Consider the following 13760-nt stretch of genomic DNA (forward strand, 5'->3'; position numbering starts at 1 on the left):
TCAACTGACACATACCACTGCCTCTCACCCAGTCACAGTTTCTCCGCTACTTCCTGTGTTATTTGTTTGCAAAGACCTGGCTAAATGCTGCTTCGAAATACGTAAAAAAAAAAAAAAGACTATTTCCTTTTGAATGAACAGAGCCATAATGACAGTCCTAAACTTCAATTTTCTGGTTACGTATTACGTCACAGTCATCTTCAGGAGTGCCTCCACCACAGCCAGCAAGAGCACAAGTATCTAAGCTCTGTGGGTTTTTTTAATTTTGACATTATTTCATTTCAGACATGTTTTATACATTTATTTACTATTTTATTCATATATTACACTACCTTTTTGAACATGAGACTTTTCTAAAACCCCTTTTCAAATTAAAAAACAATTCATCCACATGAGATATGAAGAATTTCTAAAAAAAAAATAATAATAATAATAAAAAAATAAAAAATTTAACTAAAATGTTCAGGTTTTGGGCCAAATTATCTGTTTACACATTGCTCTACATCGAAATTGTAGAAAGATACATAAGAATTGATAAAATACCCTAATTAATATGAAGTAGGTGTTTACCAACTCATGTTATGAGGCGTAAAAGTGCCTAAGGCTAACTTAGGTATCTAACATTATTAGGTTTAAAATTTCTTCTAGTGTGTAATTATAACATAGAAAAAAAATCCTGTTTGCCTTTCTAACTTCCATAAACAAGTCTTGTTTGCATGGTCAATGATATACAAACACAATTTTTCACTGCACCATTACTCTATATGGAATAACAAAGATATACTCTACAAGAACAGGTCGATATTCTTTGGGAATGGTTTAACAGTAATATTATTTGGGTAAGACAACTATTCAACAGCGATGGTGTTTATTTTCTTATCAGGAATTTCTTCAACACTATAGGATACCTGTAACTCCTAAACATTATGCTATAGTCTTTGATGCTATTCCATCTGGTGTATTCATGTTATTCAAGAGTAATATGTCTGTGTCTGTGCTTGATGTTCCTTTTACTGATGTAACAGATTGACTCACCAGTTGGTAAAGTATGCTTCAACCCATCTGGCTGTAAGATCCGTGCTCTTTTCCAATGTAATATTGTTTCTGTTTTACCTGGAATATCTTACTGGAATAATCGTGTAAATAACTTCTGGTCCCTGCCTCAAAAATTATTTGTGGTTAATAAGGTGAAAGAAGTCTCATTTAAAATTATTCATCTATGTTACCCGGTTAAATCCTTTTTTAAATTAAATTCAAATATGATTATCTAGATCTAAATTGTGCCTTCTGTGACTCCCATACTGAGAATATCATCCATCTGTTCTGGAAATGTAAATATACCCGTAAACTGTGGCAAGATATTTGTAGATTTATCTTAAATAATATCTTCTGTGACTTTAAGGTCCTCTTGCAAAATGTGCTTTTTGTTTTTTTAAAGAATGACATTTCAGTTGAAAAAGAATATAATTTAATCAATCTTATTATAATTCTTGCAAAGTTTTACATCCAAAAATGTAAATTTGCCAAAGTGAAACCTCTTTTCTGTGTTTTTATGAAAGAACTGGAATTGTATTTAAAGTTAATATCTCCAATAGAAAGCTATCAAAACTATGAGACTGTGTTCCCACTTCAATATTTTTAATTCAATTTAATTTTTCTTTACTCGTGACCCCTGGCATATTTTTATTGTTGTATCATTCATTATTAATGTAATGTTTGTCCTTTTGTTTCTATGTTTACTGCACTGTTACTGAGTATGTTTGGTAAGTGAGTGATAAATAAAGCTCATTTGGAAAAAAAAATCTAACATCATTATGTCAAAGACTGACTACTTACCATGCATCAACAAATCTTAAGTGCCATATTTTATTTTGATTCTCATTGTCACTAAACTTGCTACTTCTCACGGAGAAGCCCGTTTGCTCTGTTAGCATCAACACGATACATCAGGCAATGTACCGAGCTAGGCTAACTTTATCAATTTACAACTTATGCTCAACTTACACGGATGAAATGTCTTGGTGGCCTGTTGTGGAAGAAATGGCTATCCGGTGCTGAAGCCGAAAAAGGTCCGCAAGGTCCAGGTGGGGGCAAGTGTCCAGGTAGAGGGACACCACAGGCCCCCCCAAGTCTGAAAGGAGGCCCATGGGGAGCAGGAGGCCCGAACGGCGGCGGTCCGTGTGGAGGTTTACCGGGCCGGTACATGCTCGTGTTCCGCGAGGAACGTTAACCAAGGAATAACTGAGTGAATAAACCAAATTAAAATAACAGGGTTCAAGTGAATGTACCAATGTTTCACATAATAACGTGTCTGCGTTAGCTGCTGCACAAGTCGGCAAAAACCCAACAGTGACGTTGATAAACATCCGGTAGTTCTAAATTCCAAAATAAAAGTCTAGCTCAGTTTTCTCATGGCTGTAAAGTGCTCGGCCAAATATACATTATGTTACATACCGCTGCCTGCATATTATCTGCAGCACTAACCCAATGTGTGTAGAATAAATTATATAAAATATAATGGACAAGAATCAAACCCACGCATTCAAAATAAAGGCTCATCCAAGGGACAGGTCCCAGGCCCATGTTGCTAATTCATACCCAGCTTCATGAAAAAAAAAAAAAAAAGTCAACATAGCAGTTCTGCCCTAAGTGCATTGCGTTCACTGGATTAAAAATGGACACCTTATCTCGTAATTATGAAAGAAGATATGAAAAAAGATCTCGTAATTATGAGATTAGGAAAGGTGCCACATTGGCCACTGCTTCACTCAGAACCACACACTGCACAATACATCCACGAAGACAGTGGCTTTGTTACGTTTTGCCATGTGACGTCGTTACCGCGGCAACAGAAAAGCTGACATGTCTGGCATGCATGATTGAGTTGTTGTTGTTATTGTTGTTAAGCTAACATACCATCCTCATTTTTAAGAAACATCAGTATTGCTGAGTGTCTCAAAGCAATAAGGTAGTAATAGCAAATTAACTGCAATAGCCATATTGCCACTGAGAGGATTTACAGACGTTTCCTTTTTCTTTACCTTGCACAGTACTGCAATATTGCTGGTATCAATGAATGCCAAACACTCAAACTGGTTGCTGTCACCCCCATCCCATGCTCAAAAAACCTGGACTCAAGTTCTGTTACCCTAAAAATATACTTAAGTACAGTCCTTGAGCAAATGTATTTAGTTACCTTCCACCACTGCTGGGTGACATACGCATTAACTAAATGCTGTAGAATATTAACATGTAGTTATATTTAACATTTGAATAAATGCTTCTTTTCCAACAGTATATCATTTGGTTAATCGAGAAGTCAATAATACTGTACATATACTAGCAAGAGATGATAGTTTTAATTTACGTATATTTATTAATAAATGTCTGTTTAGGGTTTTTTGTATTAACCTGTGTATTATGCATCTTTTGTACAGTGCAGATTTAAATGAGCTCTCTGCAAACACCTAATTTTGCCCAATCATACATTTTATAATTCCAGACTTTGATAATCAGAACACTGTGAATGAAAAAAACCCCAACATCCTCATTTCAGATTTTATTGCTCAGTCACACATTCATGCAATCCAACATCCATATTTGTATGCACACAATCTTTCATGAGCAGAACAAGATGACATCTTTTTAAATAAGTAACAAAGGAGACTCCAGTCAAATCTACTGAAACAAAATGAAGACTGCAAAGATGAAGCCATTTTCAAGTAATCGTCAAATTGAATGAAACTATAATGGATCACAAAGAATCCTATGCTTAATAATGGTGTCCACTTCTAATTTCAGATACCCAATCGGTGTACCAACAATGAAATCTCAGGACTCTTGGCTGACTTTCAAAAAAATGTCCAATATAAGGCTAAAGTGTCAAGATGGGGTCAAAACAACAGAGTCCAGTTAATCAACTACTGTATTTTTATAGCAGAGAGCTGTTGGCATACTGAGGAGGCAGAAAAAAAACTTAACACGCTAGTATGGAAAAACAAAGGATTGCCCTCTAGTAGGAAAGCAATAACTCCAAAAACAGCCTGTAGAGTGTAGAACAGTATCTGTATGTATGTGACTAGTGACCTTTGCCAATTTTTAACCATGCTGAAAATTCAGGATTCTATAACAAAATAAGGCATTTCAGATTTGTTGACAGATGGTAAGTAGTCGATCTTGGAGTGGACTCTGCTGCAATGCCCCTCATGTCTTCAACTAGTGTAGTGTCGGCCTTGATTAAAGCCTGCTTGGTTGTAGTGCTGGCCGCCATGTTGGAAGAACTGTTCAAACTGTCCTCCTTGGTTAAAATTCTGGCCCCCTCTCCCTCCCCAACCTCCCCCTTGCCCTTGTCCTCCTCCTCCTCCTCCTCCTCGGCCTCCTCTTCCCCTGCCCCCCCGACCTCCTCGACCCCCACCTCTCTCCTGATGCCAGCCTCCATCTTGGTGGTAACTGTCTTTGTAACCGCCTCCTCCACCTCCTCCATGGTGATAGCCTGAGTCTTGGAAGCCTTGGTTGTTCCCCCCGCCTCCTCCTCCGTAACCTCCTCTCCCTCCTCCCCCCTGATGACCTCCTGCGTCTTGATAGTGGTTGTAACCACCTCTCCCTCCACCGCCTCCATCCCCTCCCCAGCCACCCTGCACCTTCCCCCCTCTGCCGCCTCCTCCTCCTCTACTGCCCCTTTCTCCGTGTCCACCTCCTCCCCTCTCATAGCCTCCACGGCCACCTTGGGAGTAGTGATCGTAACCCCCCCTGCCTCCTCCATGACCACCCCCGCCGTAGTGTCCTCCGCCTTGGGGTGCGTCTTGACGCTTCTGCCAGGAAGGCATCTCTGGAGGAGGAGGCTCGATCTCACAGGGTCGACCTCCTCTGTCTGGCACTCGGCCCATCAGAACCTGAGAAAGGGACATGCGTTACAGCAACATGGCTCAAGGTAAAGTGGACAACTATGGCATCTTTTTTTTTTTTTTTTTTACCTTGCTTGTATGAGTTTTTTCTGTCAGTATAAATGTCAGACAAATGGTAACTTTGAACAGATGCTGGTGTTTCTGCTGAAAAAGTTTTTCTATTTGTCGTTGGACAGCTGAAGGAGTACATAGCATAGTGCTTGAAAGTATGAAGGTACTTGTAAAGTACATCCTGAACTTTCTGAATGCTTCGTACGAAACCAAATAGTACGAATATTCACTGCTTTGTACGACCAAATGACCACTATCTTAAAAAACTGGGCTGATGTACTTGAGCCTCTAAGATAGTAGTCTTGACCAGTAATATAGTTGGTTCACCTCAAAACCTCTTTGAACCAATTGTTCACTGAGAGGATGAGGAAGAAAGCGAGGAGCATTGTCACTAACAGCTCTCATCCTCGCTCTGGCCAATTTGAGATTTTGAGATCTGGGGAGGTGCCACAGAGTTCCTTTGGCAACTTGGAATATTTATAAGTCTTTTATCCCAAGTGCAATTCATATTTTAAACACTTCCAAATGATCAATACGAAATACGCACACAAGAACTGATATGCACTTGTATGTTTATTTTATTTATTTTATGAATGATTATGGATCTTATGTAATTTCTGTCTACTGTATGTCTGTAATTGGTGAGCCTAAGACAATTTTCCATCATAGTGGACAATAAAGTTCTATTCTATTCTACTTGGCCCAGTAAATCCCAGCATAGCCAAACCATTACAACAGTGGTGTCCAAACTATTCCAATGAGGCTGCATGTTTTCATTCCAACCAATCAGGCGCACACCAGGCTTGACTCATTTAATCAGCTGATCTCTTCAAACAGTTGATTGGTCGAATTGTGTGCTCTTGGATTGGTTGGAACAAAAACCTGCAAACACACAACCCTTTATGGAATAGTTTGGACATGCCTGGCTTTCAAAGATCAGTCTGGTGGTAATATCTACACCTCAACACATGCACTATTTCCTCCTGTTTAAGTAATGTTTGCTAAAAACCACAGTGCCCAGCTGTTTTAAGAAACTACTGAGCCCTTTCTAAAACATGACTATAGATTTCTTAATTTTTTAAAGATGTATATATGTATACTCTATATGCATACTTCAAAACTCTGCTTCAAATTTGTAGTTTTCCACATCAAATAGCTTTGTTTAGACTCCACTGACCAGTCTCAAAAGTATGGATAAAATAGCATATCAAGTTCTATAATTAACATGAAATAGAAAAAAAATGTTTGTGATTGCATTGTGATTAACTCACCTTATTAATGGCACAAGCAGTCTTCTCTCTTATCTTGCCACTGCTTGTGCGTAGGATCTTGGAGAAGTCTTGTCGAGCAGCAAGGAGGTGGGCAACAGAGATCACGCTTTTGGTGCCGAGGGCGGAGCGCAGGGGCTGGTAAACCTTGGCCAACTTTTCAGCCTGTGTCTGTAGAAAGACAAACAAAAAAGGAATCCCATTTACTGACAAATGTGGAGAAAAGTAGGCCAAAACACAGTATTTTGAGCAACAATGAAAAATAGTTTCTATTACAGGCATACAGGAGCTCTGCTACAATGCACTGTACTTCAAATCATGCTTGACATGAACTTGAATAAGAACAATTGTTCCTGGATACTAAGAGGCCTGAGAGGTGAATCAAGTAGTAGAACTCTGAAGTGTTGACACTAATGCCTTTTCGAAGTTCCAGGAAAACCAGAGGAACTAAACTGGGAGCTAATAGAAAGCCATGTAGATTATGCAAATTAAATCAAAGACAGCATTGTTTGAAACAGTATTAACATGTGAGGAAACAACAACAGTATTTGTTTACTGTTGTGGGACTCTGATGTGTGAGATGAATGAGTAATGAATGAATAAAAAAGGACAAAAACAGAAGTACACAGGAATGTTTGACCAATCAGCGATGGACAAAAACTCTGCCTGTAAACTGCCTGAGAGTTTACAAAGTACCACCCCAGATAAGGAGTGTGGGAGTTTTTTTTGTTTTTTTTTAAAGATGCATTGCGATGCAGATGTGTATGATTCTGCATTTGTGATTTGCAAAAGTCAAAATGAATTTTTCTAAATATTAGTTAATAATGTGATGTTGATGGAAAGAAAAGGGGAGAATCAGTAACATATGAGAGCGGCTGACCAACACATACAAACACACTGCAGCTTTTAACAATTTAGACTAACTCTGAAGAGAAGCATATAACTCATGCACAGTCTGTTACACCTCAAAAACCCTGCGCTTGCTCTGTGTGTTGGACAGTGACAACTTTTACCAGAGCTAACAGCAGGGGTGGATTGGCCATTGGGAGTACCGGGATTTTTCCCGGTGGGCCGATCAATAATTTTGTATTTGTTTGTTTATTTATTGCTGTGCCTTGCCATGGTAACTCTCCCGGCCCAGGGGCAGAGACATGCACCGGCCAACAGAGCTCCGCTGCAGCCTGGAGACACAGCAGAGGCCCATTGGCTTGTCTGTCTAAAGAATACCTGGCCCAATGGCCCTATGATACAGAGGCCCACCCACACATGTTCTAGACCCCCCTCGTCCAATCACCTTTAACGACAAGCAAGCAGTCATAATGAGAGAGAGAGTGAGAGAAACAACAACACACCAGCACACGAAAAACAAAGCGAGGATTACAAAATGGAGAATGCGGGTAAAAAATGAAAAGGCGGAGCTGAAAAACAGAGAGAAAAGAAAGGAAAAGCTCTCGCGATCGACGCTGCTAAGAGCAAAAAAAAAAAAAAATCAGAAAGTCTCTGCACACGGATTGTAGTGGGCCAGTCTGGACCAAAAAGTCCAAGGCCAAATTTTTGTCCCAGTCCAGGCCTGGCTAACAGTGCAGCAGAGAGGCTGCTCTTTACTGCTGGAGACATGACATTAAAATTAAAATTAAAATAACACATTAGAGCACCCTCCCTCCCCCTCATTTTGTTATTCTTAAACAGGCAGGAGACTGTAAGATGCTTTCAAATGAATTAATTTATTAACTTTTTAAAATAAAAAAGCTGCAGACTATCTTATCTGCTAGTTATGTGTCATATTGTATTTCAGTGGACTGAGAACCAATAAATCGTGTAAAAATCAAAAAATTTGATGCATCAATGATCGTTTTATCATTGCATCGTATCAAATCATGGTGTTCCTAGGGATTCCCACCAGTTCCCCAACCAGGGACTTTTTTTTAGCACCTGGGCATATCTTACAGGAAATAAATTAAGTCCCTGGTCCTCTGGTTGAAATGCAAGTTTAGTTCCTCAGTTCCTCAAAATGTTCTTGGTCCAGTGGGGAAGTTCCTGCGGTGGAAAACCCTACATGTAGATGTCAGAAGTTGGTATAGCTGCACTCAAGGGTGGTCAAATTAGCAGAAACACTTATTTTTTTATTTCCCTACATGATTTCAGTGTATACCTCTGAGCATTTTCACTTCAACTCTTTGTTAAACTCCAGACCTGATAGCCCTATTGCTAAAGCAAACAAAAGTATCCTGTTGCCTGTGCTTTCAGATTCAAGTTTCCACATACCTTTGCTCTGTCAGACCAACCAAAAGACTGCACTGTCACATCCAGACGTTTCAACAACATCTTCCTTCTCACTTCATACTCATTTACAAGAGCTTGGTTTATAGCTTCGATTTTTTCCTGGCAAAATGAGAAAACGTGGACAAGAAAACAATCATTTAGTTATGTGGTATTCCCCTGATATGTTAAGTCTTTGTCATTTTTCAGTATTTACCAAGTGTACAGGTCCAAGGGGCTTCTTCATCAAAGGCTCTCCAACGTGATTTGGTTGGACTCTACTCATGGCCTCTTTCAGCTAAGAAAAATGGACAATAGGCAGATGTATTTTCGACAAAAAGTCACAACTGAATCTACAATTTAAAAGGTGTATGAAAAGTCACAACTGAATCTACAATTTAAAAGGTGTATGGGGTTTGGAACTTTTGAAAGGGACTGGCCAGCTTGAAATACAGGTTTAGTCTGCCAAGATACTGTTTGGTTTTTCTTGTGAGTGCGCACCTTCTTTTCAATTCCACTGAAGAACTGGAACATGGTGATATTGGCTGGAGGTTTGGACATGCCCAGCGTCATGCAGATGCCCTTCAGTTCCTGGAACGCAGGGCTTCCTGAGTCCTGGGCTTTCTTTTGAGGCTTGTTGACCAGGATCATCCTTGCTGCCTCCAACTCAGACACCAGAAATGCTGAGATACACATTGGATTTGGTTAAGTTCCTTCTCCCATTACAGGATGTGTACAGGATGTAAACAATAAGACCAGTAAATAAAGACCAAAAGAAAAATTACAAAGTATAGCAGAGACATTTGTCTTAGGACTGAACATCGCAACCAGAAGAAGCAAAATAACAAAAAAAGATAACAGTAATTTAATGCGTAAGCAAACACAGATGGAGTTCATATACCATATATGAGATACATCTGTGTTTGATTATGCATAGAGGAAAGCCACTAAGCTTGGCATTGCCAGACCAATTCACAAATGCAACTTAGTCTGGAACCTCTCACTTCATTTTGATTTACAAAATAGTTTGAAAATTAAATCAGTTTTGAGTTACTAATAATACTATGGATCCTGCTATTAGACTATTATGTGTTTAAATGTTTTCTACTTTCAAGCTGATCAAACAAACTCAGGTGTTCACAGTTATCACTAATTACATATCTGCTCAGGTGGAGGTTGGGCAGAGCAGTACTTCATATTCAAAAGTGCCCTGTGGAGTTTTCTTCCAAACAAAATTGTGATTTTTAAATGTTTTAAATCCTGTATTGTTTCCAAACATGTTTGTTTGCCAGCAGTCTTCCTTTTAATTCATTTCTTAATGTGTTTAAAATGTTTATATGTAACCACCACCTGTAGGTCAGTGGATTAGTATGAAACCAGAGGGGTATTGCACAAAAGTAGAATAAAGAAATCCAGGATAATTGAGCAAGCGCAGCTTGATCTAGTCTGACCGGAGCATCTTGGCTTATTCGGTTGCATGTTTGCTGAGCCAGGATGAAAAGGTGCGGCTATGTCAAGCCAGGTGTAGATAGTTGGGATAAGTGCGTGTTCACGGCATTCTCAAATAGACCCACGGCATCGATCACAGAATCACAGATTGGAAAATGGAAAGGTGTTGCGTGTTATTCTTCACGGCCGCTGAACAACAGCTTCTGATGGAGTTTCATGATGAGGTTAAAGAAATTATAAGAAAAAAGGCAACACAAGCACAAAGCACTGTAATCAAGGAAAGGGAGAAAGCCTGGCAGACAATCGTGGACCGGCTCAATGCCTAAGTAGTGCACTTAATGTATAATTAAAGGGTTAAGCATAGCTCAGTGGGTAGAGGACTCGCCCAATGTGTTGAGGCTACAGTCCTCGCTGCAGGCGACCCTGGTTCAAATCCCGCACCAAGCACTCCTATCCTGCATGTCACCCCCCCCCCTCTGTTTCCAGCTTTCCTGTCTCTTTCTACTAACCTGTACATCAAAGGCAAAAGCCCAAAAAATATACTAAAAAAAAAAAAGTACAATTAATACAACAGTGCTCCACTAGAACTGTCTAAATTAGAATTAAAGGACTAAAGAAGTTACTGTCCAAGCCCACTAATCAACAGTTTTGATTTAAATTAAATTAAACACTTTGATTTAAATGTGGCAAGTAAAAGTGCATGCTACTCAGGAAATATAATTAAGTGCAAACAATTATTATAATTAGGTGTAGGGCAGGGGGAAGGCACATCTGCAGCTGCAGGATGCACTTCTGCAGATGAGGAGACTGTGTTGCTGGACTCCAGGCTTGAGGTATCATGTCAATCTTGTGGAAATGTCTTGCTCATTTAGCCCATAATGGATATGAAGTCAGTGATTAGGTGCTAATAGAAAATAACGTGCAACAGGACCCAGATGCTGCTCAGCCTCAGAAGCAGCCAAGTAACATTGTGAGTATCGGCTAGTAAATAGTACAAAGTAAATCTATTGTACATTATACACAATAATGATACCACATGAATGACTATAAAATGACTGTTGCAATTAAACAGTCAACAGATTTTAATGAAACGACAATATATTCTATTATATCAACATATTTAGAAAGACCATGGAAATGCTGTAAAACCCATTAGTTTGTCACACGATTGACAGTAGAACTGCCAGATGAATAATGAGAATCATCTTAGCCTGGTTGTTAGCTTGGCAGCCTCCCTTCACTTAACTACAACTTGAGCAGTGGTCTAATCTACCATGATAACACATATGAGTGGGTGTGCACACTCACACGGGCTGAATACGCTTGCTTTTGCTGCCATCTAGTGGTTCCTACATGCTATGTTTACACCCTGTGTAGAATGACGCCTAACAGAATACAGTATGACTGTGCAATACCATAATCACAGCTGGGTGTGGAACCGTACACTAAAAGTGAAACAGACTTTAACCTTTTAGATCACAAATAATTGCAACAATCTTTCATTCCATAAAAGATTCAGTGTTATATTGCTCTTGTAAATAAGCGGTGTTTCAAAGTATTGTTTTCATACTGAGCAGCAGCAGGCAGTCGTTCCTGTTAAGAAGCCTCTGGGTGATGTCTCCGCTGGTTAGGGCAGGGTAAGGACAGGCAAGTTCTGACAGGAGGCCGCTCATCTCCAGCTGGAAGCCCTCCGCCTCGCTCGGACCTGGGATGTGTACAATGACAAAACACACAGTACATGATGTCACAAGACAGAAAAGGTTAGATAGTGGTTAGAGGTTAGGTGGTGGCCGGTTAGATGTCACACATAATCAGTTTAAGCAATAAAGCCAGTTATGCTGGTTGTGTTAGACTTTAAACAGAAACCTTCAGTGATGAAAACTGTATTCATGGATCATTTCTATTTTGATTGTGCTGTAGCTGTGTGACTTGTATCTGTTTAGCCACGTAAATACACAGAAAGTCAGATTGATTACTCCAAGCTGTTTTTCAGGTTAGAAAATTTATTTGGAGCAATGCAATATTTGTGCTTTTCTTGTCTCTATAAAGGGCATCTTACCCTCCTGCTGTCTTCTCATTGACCATGCAACTTTTGTCCTCCTGAGTCAACATTGACCTGTTTTGGTTTGACTGTTTATAAAGCTTAAGCACTAAAAATTATTACCCAATTCTGTGTTAGACCCTTTAAGCCAAATTCATTTAAACTTATTACCAGAGGTTTTACACCCACTTTTTTGTGTGGAAATTATGGTCAATAGGCTCATTGGAGGGCTAAGGTGTGTGTGTGGTTGTCCAGTCACACAAGCAATGGACCATGTTAAAATGTAGATATGGTCTACCATCTAACATTAATGAAAAGCTTTGAAATCGAACAAAATTCACTTCCAAACACATGGTTATTGAGAGTTACTGTACAGGCTATATTATCAACATGTCACTTCCAGTCTGATTCCTGAAAATGATTAGCTGGCATGGAGTTAATTGTGGTATTCCCTTCTTCATGACAATAAACACAAACAATAGCATGTGCCATTGGATAATATAATTTATTCTTAATCCCCTGGTCATGGTAGTCATCAATAATTAAAAATTCTAGATGAAACATGTGGTGTTAATCTTGTGTCAGCTTAATGAGACAGAATACATCTTACAGTTAGTGGCATGGACATTCTCCTCCAGCTTGCAATAGAGTCTAAGCTCTGAGACGATCCAGGCACAGAGCTTAGTATACTCAGGTGAAGCTGCCCCTCCATTCACCGCAGACTCTAGAGACCCTTCCTCCAACAGCGGGCCTTGGTACCTACAGTGACACACACAGGTCAAATTAACACACACAGAATCTGAGTCACAGCTCTTTGCTTTCCTTATCAGTGCAGCTTGGCAGTGATTAGGTTTGGTTTAGCAGAACAAACATCGACACTGGAGAATAGTTGCCAAATTCCACCAGCATTCCCCATACAGCATACACAACTACATTTAAAAATCTGCCTTTTTTTTTTTAATTGTTAAATAATGCCACACAGAAATTAGCTTAGGACCTGATTTGTGATCAATTCTTAGATATGTGGGCATATTTATAATAACAACAAATTCCTACATAATTACATACATAGATAACGTTAGGTATTTTTAGAAAGTGGGGCTGGAATTGGTTAACAGATAGGAATGTGTTAGAGCTGATCCTGATATGAATCATGACGGGAGCAGTCTCTGCTGACACAGCTTGTGACAACATGTGAAATTCGTCTGTAGGTCGATTGCTTTGCACGTAGATAGCTCTGATGCCATCATTTCATGGTTATGTAAAAATCATCAGCTGTCAGATCAACGTTAGCTAGCTGCAACAGCAGGTTAGCGGTTAGCTAAAGCACGCTCCATTGCATTGCGCTGGATGAAATAACAGAGACGAGGCTGGTCAGTGTTGAAATGCACGCATTTGCAAAATATCTTCACACGGCGGTATACTAATTAGGTTAATCGACTTACCCTAAATCTTCAAGAGAAACGAGAATGTCATTCTCCATCCCCGTAATCTATAGTTATATTCTAAAATCGTGTAATGTCAAACGGGGTTTTCACATCAGCCAGCTCAGCTGATACACGTTTAACTTCCACTTCTTCTTCTTTACATTTATTCGAAGTTGTCAAACCGTGTTAAAGGTGCATTGTCGCCATCTACTGGAGATACTGCAGTAGCTAAACCCCGGCTCATTTTAGGAAGTCTGCTTTATTTGCAGAGTGGCTTCCTGGAGCTTTTTTTAACCGATCTAATGACAAATACGACACACCAACTATAAGTTACTGTCTTGAAATGTAATCAGAGAGTTGC

The 13760-nt window shown here is 39.5% G+C and overlaps 1 protein-coding gene across 1 annotated transcript; it reads right to left on the minus strand.

Moving 5' to 3' along the window:
- Positions 1 to 3546: 3546 nt before the first annotated feature.
- Positions 3547 to 13546, minus strand: fam98a (family with sequence similarity 98 member A). Its single transcript, XM_053333270.1, has 8 exons — positions 13418 to 13546; positions 12583 to 12731; positions 11502 to 11636; positions 8984 to 9165; positions 8700 to 8780; positions 8489 to 8605; positions 6227 to 6394; positions 3547 to 4892 (listed from the first exon to the last, which is right to left on the minus strand). The coding sequence occupies exons 1-8, from the start codon at positions 13453 to 13455 to the stop codon at positions 4212 to 4214; spliced, it is 1551 nt and encodes a 516-aa protein (XP_053189245.1). The 5' UTR covers positions 13456 to 13546; the 3' UTR covers positions 3547 to 4211.
- Between the last annotated feature and the right edge of the window lie 214 nt (positions 13547 to 13760).

This window comes from Scomber japonicus, chromosome 14 (genome assembly GCF_027409825.1).
Source record: "Scomber japonicus isolate fScoJap1 chromosome 14, fScoJap1.pri, whole genome shotgun sequence".
NCBI classification, from domain to species: Eukaryota; Metazoa; Chordata; class Actinopteri; order Scombriformes; family Scombridae; genus Scomber; species Scomber japonicus.